The 6,478-nt window shown below is 70.7% G+C and overlaps 1 protein-coding gene across 4 annotated transcripts in view; it reads left to right on the top strand.

Moving 5' to 3' along the window:
* The window catches only part of MICAL1 (microtubule associated monooxygenase, calponin and LIM domain containing 1), a 14,610-nt gene that overhangs the window by 5,323 nt on the left and 2,809 nt on the right, over nt 1-6,478 (top strand). For 3 of the 4 annotated variants that reach the window (XM_026056575.1, XM_026056573.1, XM_026056574.1), the window contains exons 3-19: nt 161-368; nt 457-573; nt 852-953; nt 1,032-1,187; nt 1,445-1,545; nt 1,760-2,017; nt 2,449-2,564; nt 2,729-2,855; nt 3,113-3,185; nt 3,659-3,806; nt 3,904-4,091; nt 4,236-4,345; nt 4,456-4,506; nt 4,681-4,758; nt 5,068-5,236; nt 5,588-5,670; nt 5,804-6,296. In XM_026056575.1, the coding sequence (XP_025912360.1) occupies nt 161-368; nt 457-573; nt 852-953; nt 1,032-1,187; nt 1,445-1,545; nt 1,760-2,017; nt 2,449-2,564; nt 2,729-2,855; nt 3,113-3,185; nt 3,659-3,806; nt 3,904-4,091; nt 4,236-4,345; nt 4,456-4,506; nt 4,681-4,758; nt 5,068-5,236; nt 5,588-5,670; nt 5,804-6,296 (2,578 nt within the window). The remainder of the gene's footprint in view (nt 1-160; nt 369-456; nt 574-851; nt 954-1,031; nt 1,188-1,444; nt 1,546-1,759; nt 2,018-2,448; nt 2,565-2,728; nt 2,856-3,112; nt 3,186-3,658; nt 3,807-3,903; nt 4,092-4,235; nt 4,346-4,455; nt 4,507-4,680; nt 4,759-5,067; nt 5,237-5,587; nt 5,671-5,803; nt 6,297-6,478) is intronic. The other variant, XM_026056576.1, reaches the window with a different exon arrangement.

Raw genomic sequence — 6,478 nt, 5'->3', positions numbered from 1 at the left:
GGGGGGGGGGGGGGGGGGGGGGGGGGGGGACGGATCCTGACCCGGGGCGGGAAGATGCTGCCTGTGGCGGTGCTGAGCTCCCTGGGGATTTATCCCCCCTCCCCGACCCCCCCATCCCTATGAAGCGCCAGCCCCGTCAGGGCGCCCGTCCCCTCCGCAGTGCCTGGTGGTGGGCGCCGGCCCCTGCGGGCTGCGCGCGGCCATCGAGCTGGCGCTGCTGGGCGCCCGCGTGGTGCTGGTGGAGAAGAGGGGCTCCTTCTCCCGCAACAACGTCCTGCACCTCTGGCCCTTCACCATCCACGACCTGCGGGCGCTGGGCGCCAAGAAGTTCTACGGGCGCTTCTGCACCGGCACGCTGGACCACATCAGTGAGTGGCGGCGGCGGGGGGGGGACGTAGTGGGAGGGGGGGGGTTTGGGGGGGGTCCCACCTCCCCGTGCCTTCTCTCCCTTTCCAGGTATCCGGCAGCTCCAGCTGATCCTGCTGAAGGTGGCCCTGCTCCTGGGGGTGGAGGTTCACATCAACGTGCAGTTTCAGGGCATCCTGCCCCCCGCGGGCAAGGCGGGCAGACAGGGTAAGGCATCGCGGCGGGGCAGGGGGACACCCAGCACCCTTGGGGACAAGGGCTGGGCTTCGGATGGGCGCTGTGAGCCCCCAGTCCACCTGCTAGTCCGGGATACGCCTTCGGGGTTGGGGGGTGACAGGGTATAAGTCTTTCCTCCGGAGTGTGTCTCAGCTGAGACCTAGCACGCTCGTGACACRGTCTGGCAGGGGGAGGCGGGTGCGTCGCCGGCTTCTCCTCCCTCCCTCCCGCCGCCGGTGCCCCCCTGACGCTGCCTCTCCCCCCGGCAGGCGGTGGCTGGCGCGCCGTGCTGCAGCCCAGCTCCTCGCCCCTGAGCCACTACGCGTTCGACGTCCTCATCTCGGCCGGAGGCGGCAAATTTGTCCCCGAAGGTGAAGGGGGCGGGGGGGGGGTGACACCGGGTCCCCACGGTCCCCCCCACGGCGGCTCACGCCGCTGCCCGCCCGCAGGCTTCGCGCGGAAGGAGACCCGCGGCAAGCTGGCCATCGGCATCACCACCAACTTCGTCAACCGCCACAGCCAGGCCGAGGTGGAGGTGGCCGAGATCAGCGGCGTGGCCCGAATCTACAACCAGAAGTTCTTCCAGAACCTCTACAACAAGACGGGTCGGTGGCCTGGCCCCCCCCGGCGCGGCTCCTGGGGGCTCGGCGCATCCCCGGCCCCCTCCCCGGTGCTCGGCCCCGGGACGTCCCCCTTGGGCCGGCAGGGATGCCGCATCCCCGCGCGGTGCCCCGTCACCCCGTAGACCCGGCGCAGGGGACGTTTGGTGGCTGACCCCGAGCCGGGGGCTCCCCGTGCTGCTCCGGGGCCGGCTGCAGCCCCCGCCGGGCTCAGCGCGGCTCCCGTCTCTGCCGCATGCCAGGTATCGACTTGGAAAACATYGTCTACTACAAGGACGACACTCACTACTTCGTCATGACGGCCAAGAAGCAGAGCCTGCTCAAGATGGGCGTCATCCTCCAGGTGAGGAAGGCAGCATCCCGCCCCAGCGCCCCAGCGCGACGCCCGGAGCGGGGGGGGTGCGGGTGGCTGAGCCGTGGGTGCTGGTTTGGCCGGGCGTCCCCAAGCCACGGGGACGTGCGAGCTCCTGGAGAGGACAATATCTCCTCGGCAGGACTTCCAGCCCCAAGCTGGTTGCATCTCCCTGAGGGCAACCAGCTTCACCCCGTCCCCGCAGGACAAGGCGGACACGGAGAGCCTCCTGGCCCCGGACAACGTCAACCGGGAAGCTCTCCTCAGCTACGCCAAAGAAGCGGCCAACTTCTCCACCAACTACTGCCTGCCCAAGCTGGAGTTCGCCCTCAACCACCGGAGCCTGCCAGACGTCGACATGTTCGACTTCACCTGCATGACCCGCTCGGAGAACGCGGCCCTGGTGCGGGAGCACGACGGCGCCCGCCTGCTCGTCGGGCTGGTGGGCGACTGCTTGGTGGAGGTGAGCACCCGGCTCCAGGCAGCCCGCGGCAGCTCCTGCCGCTTCCCCGTGCCTCAGTTTCCCCTCTCCCTGCCTTCCCCATGAGGGCTGGGAGAGGAGTTTTTTGCAACGTATATCCCATCCCCGGAGCCTGCCCCCGTCCTTGCTCCCGTGTGCCTGGGACCGGGATGCTTCCCAGGTGTTGCCCCCTTCTCCAAGCCCCCCACCGCGTCCCAGCGCCCAGGGGGGGCGGTTGGGGCGGAGGAGCACCCTGCTGAGCGGGCAGGGGCGGCCGCGTCTCCGCGCTCGCCCCACGGCGCTGGGCAGCCCCGCTCCCCACGCGTCTCGCCGCCTCGCCCGGCTTTCATCTCCGGCCAAGTCCCGGCGGCTCCCGGCGCTCCCGACCCGACCGGCCGAGCGGCTCCATCCCCGTCTCCCCTTCCGCTTCGCAGCCCTTCTGGCCGCTCGGCACCGGCGTGGCCAGGGGCTTCCTGGCCGCCTTCGACGCGGCGTGGATGGTGCGGCGCTGGGCGGCCGGGACCCCCCCGCTGGAGGTGCTGGCTGAGAGGTGAGAGCCCCCGTCCCGCTGCCAGCGGCTGCGCGTGGCCCTGGGCTCACGCCGTCCCAGGAGACCTGCAGCCTTCGCCGCTCCGGGAGGGAGAGGACGGTCTGGGAGGGCCCCGTCGTGGGGGGCTGAGCCCAGCCTTGTCCCCCCCCCCCCAAAATGCCCAGGGAGAGCATCTACCAGCTCCTCTCGCAAACCTCCCCGGACAACACCCACAAGAACGTGAGCCAGTACAGCATCGACCCCGCCACCCGCTACCCCAACGTCAACCTGCAGGCCATCAAACCCAGCCAGGTACCTCCTGCCTCCCTCCGCAGTGGTTTTGGGGGGGGGGGGCACGAGCCAGGTGCCCCCCAGCTCCCGGTCTCCCATCCTGGCCGAGGGCCCCCCCCCGGGCGATGCTGTAACACCAGGGCAGCGGATGCGTTTCCCTGCGTAGAGCCCTCCCCAGCCAATGTGGCTGCTTCTGGGGGGGGGGACACCTGGACCTGCGCCGGGGACACCGGCTCCGTGTGGTCAGTAACCCACCGCCCGTGTGTCCCCACTGGCAGGTCCAGGACCTCTACCTGGCCGGCATGGTGGAGGTGGACCACAAGGGGAAGAGCGACAACCGGCTCAGCACAGGTGAGAGCAGCTGCTCCTGCCCCAGACCCCCCTGTCCTGTCCCATCCCATCCCATCCCATCCCATCCCGTCCCTCCCCAGCAGCCCCGGTTTTCCTCCCCATCCTCAGTTTTTGTGCTCCCGCACGTGCCTTGGCTGTTGCCCAGGCGGCCGCGGTGCTCCTCCCCAGCGCAGCGGCGTTTCCGCTCCCGCCGCCCCGGCCTCCCCCACGGGCACGTGGTCCCCCCACTTCCTTCCTGCAGCACCTCTCCGGGAGGGATTCGCCCCCCCCCTCCCCCCCCGCGCTCAGCGTGGACCCAATGAACCGGGAAATGTCGCTGGCTGCTTTATCGCCCCATTTGGTGCGGTCGATGCCGGGGGTTTTCGCCAGCCGGCAGCATCACGTCCCGGCGGGACCTCCGCATCCCAAAAGCAGAGGTGCCGCGGGCAGGAGCGGGCTGTCACGGGATGCACRTGCGCTCTGTCCCCCCGCAGTGGCCGGAGACGCCTACGAGGAGCTGCTGAGCTGGTGCCGGGCCAGCACGGCCGGCTACCGCGGCGTGGAGGTGGCCGACTTCACGCGCTCCTGGAGCAGCGGCTTGGCCCTCTGCGCCCTCGTCCACCGCTTCCGCCCCGACCTCGTGTGAGTGCCCTCGCCCGGGGGGGGGTCCCCGGCAGCCCCCGGCCCCCCCGAGCCGGCCCCCCCCGTGACCCCCCCCCCCCCCGCCGTCTCTCCGCAGGGATTTCGACGCCGTCGACCTGCTGGAGCCCATCCAGAGGCATCAGAGCATGCTGGACACGGCGGAGCAGGAGCTGGGCATCCAGCCCGTGCTCTCCAGCGCCGAAATGGCCTCCATGGCGGAGCCCAGCCGCCTGGGGCTCATCACCTACCTCAGCCAGTTCTACGAGGCTTTCAAGCCTTCTCCAGGTGGGAGCCTCCGGGGAGGGCCGGGTCCCTGTCCCGGCYGCGGGGTGGCCTCGTCCCCACTCCCTCCCGGGGCTGCCTGGGTGCTCCCCCCCATGCTGCAGGGTCTGTCCCACGAGCGCGGCCGCRTCCCCCCACTTCTTGCAGGGTCGGAGGAGGTCGCCAAGAAGCCGCTGCCGCCCCGTGGCACCAAGGGCGCCATCCTCTTCCTCAGCAAGCTGCAGAAGAGCCGGAGCCTGACCCTGAAACGTGCCCAGGTGAGGATCCCCCCCCGTCCCATCCCATCCCGTCCCATCCCGGCAGCCCCTCGCGGCCCCCGCTGCGATGCCGCCGGCCCCTCTGCCAGCCGCCCCCTCTGCGATTGCAGGACAGCGCCCAGAAGGATGCTGAGCCCAAGAGGAGCCGCAGGGAAGCAGAGGTGGGTTTGCCCCGGCGAGCACCTCGGGGTCGCAGGACGAGGGGGGGGGTCTGCGTCCCCGGGACCCTGATCCTCTCCGGCAGGTCGTTCCCGGGAGCGGGGACCAGCTGGGACGCCGGCACCCGTCCCTGAGCTGGGAGCGGCGCCGAGCCTTCGCCTTGGGTTGCTTTTCAGCTGGACCCGGGGCTGGATGGAGACGTCTGGGACGGTGGCCCCGAACAGCCTCCGACCGGCGCGGCAGACCCCGGCCAGGTGGGTCCTCTCTGCCCATGTCACCCTGGGGCGCCGCGGTGGCGGCCGGGCCAGGCGTTTCGGGGGCYGGTGATGGAGCCGAGCCAAGGGCTGGGATTTGGGCTGCGCAAAGCAACACCCACGGGCTTGGGACTCCTCCCAACGCGTTTCCTGACCCGACTGGTTTTCCGGAGTCAAGACGTGCCGCTCCCTCTCCGGTGCCAGCGATCCCTTCCCCAGCCGCCCGTACCCACCTCGGGGGGGGGGGGGGGGGCCGGGAGGACGCCGGCATCGCCGGGGCCCTTCGCAGCCCGAACTCCGCTCCCGCAGCCCGCGGTGCGCGGCGAGAGCAGCGACGCCTGCTACTTCTGCGGCCGCCGCGTCTACATCGTGGAGCGGGTGAGCGCCGAGGGCCGCTTCTTCCACCGCGGCTGCTTCCAGTGCCGCCAGTGCGGGGCCACCCTGCGCCTGGGCGACTACGCCTTCGACGAGGAGCACGGTGAGCCGGGCTGCTGTGGGGGTCCGGAGGGCRCTTCTCCTCTGAATTTTTGGGAGGAAATCCGTAGCCGTGCTGCCGGAGGCTGCTYGGCTGCTTCTTTGCCCTGGATGTGTGCTGGCGAGCTGGGGCAGGGTCCCCGCATTGCAGCCCACGGTGTCCCCGCATTGCAGGCCATGAGGTCCCCACGTGGCAGCCCACGGGGTCCCCGTGTTGCAGCCCACAACGTCCCCACATTGCAGCCCACGGGGTCCCTGTTTTGCAGCCCATGGTGTCCCCACATTGCAGCCCATGTTGTCCCCGCGTTGCAGCCTCCTTCCTAGCTTGCAACACAGACTTGTGCCCCCTCCCCAGGTCATTTCTACTGCTCGCTTCACTACCCCAATCTCCCCGACATGGAGCTGCCCCAGGACGGGCCCCCGGCGCTGCCCGATGGGGTGAGTAGCCACAAACCGCGCTAGGCGAAATGGGGGCCAGTGCGGAGGCAGGGCGCTGGCCCCCGAAAGGCGCAGGGGGATGCTCCAGCCCGGCCCCGYGCTGCATCACCCTCTGCCGTCGGCTCTGCCCTAGGATGCTGCCACCGGCCGCCTGTCCCCGGACGCGGGGAGCCCGCGTGCGGCCCCCGAGGAGGCAGCACCCGCTCAGCCAGGGCTCCCCGACACCCCGGTGCCGCCACCAGCAGCCCTGCAGGAGTCACTGCCGGCACGGCACAGCGGAGAGGAGGAGGATGCAGGCCCCGAGGAGCAGGATGCATCGGCACAGCCGTCCCCGGAGCTGGAGGCTGAGGAAGCGATGGAGGAGCAGGGCCCCGGAGCGGAGCCCTGTGGGGTGGCGGAGGAGGGCGAGGAGGGCGAGGAGAGCGGGGGCAGGAGGAAGATCGTCCTGACGCCCCTGGAGAAGCTCAAGCTGTCCACGCTGAGCCTGACGGCGGATGTGGAGCCGGAGCCGCCACGAAAGCCGGCCAGGTTGAGGCTCAGCACAGCACCCACATTGCTCCCTGCGCCAGGGCGAGGACAAGACGTCTGGGAGGAGGAGGAGGAGGAGGAGGTGGCCGAGGAGGAAGGTAGGTGGCTGCAAGCCAGAGTCTCTTGCAGATGGGGGGGGCTCTGGGTCCCTCCTGAACAGCCCTGCCATGTCCCAAGCCTCCCCCCATCCTCCCTGCCCACAGAGACAGGTCCAGCTCGGCTGGGAGTGTGCTGCCAGGGGCGATGAGTTTGTGGGGTCTCAGCCCACTCCTGTCCCATG

Source organism: Apteryx rowi, unplaced genomic scaffold (assembly GCF_003343035.1).
Source record: "Apteryx rowi isolate R43461 unplaced genomic scaffold, aptRow1 scaffold_132, whole genome shotgun sequence".
NCBI lineage: Eukaryota > Metazoa > Chordata > Aves > Apterygiformes > Apterygidae > Apteryx > Apteryx rowi.
This window is presented reverse-complemented; position numbering and strand designations above follow the sequence as displayed.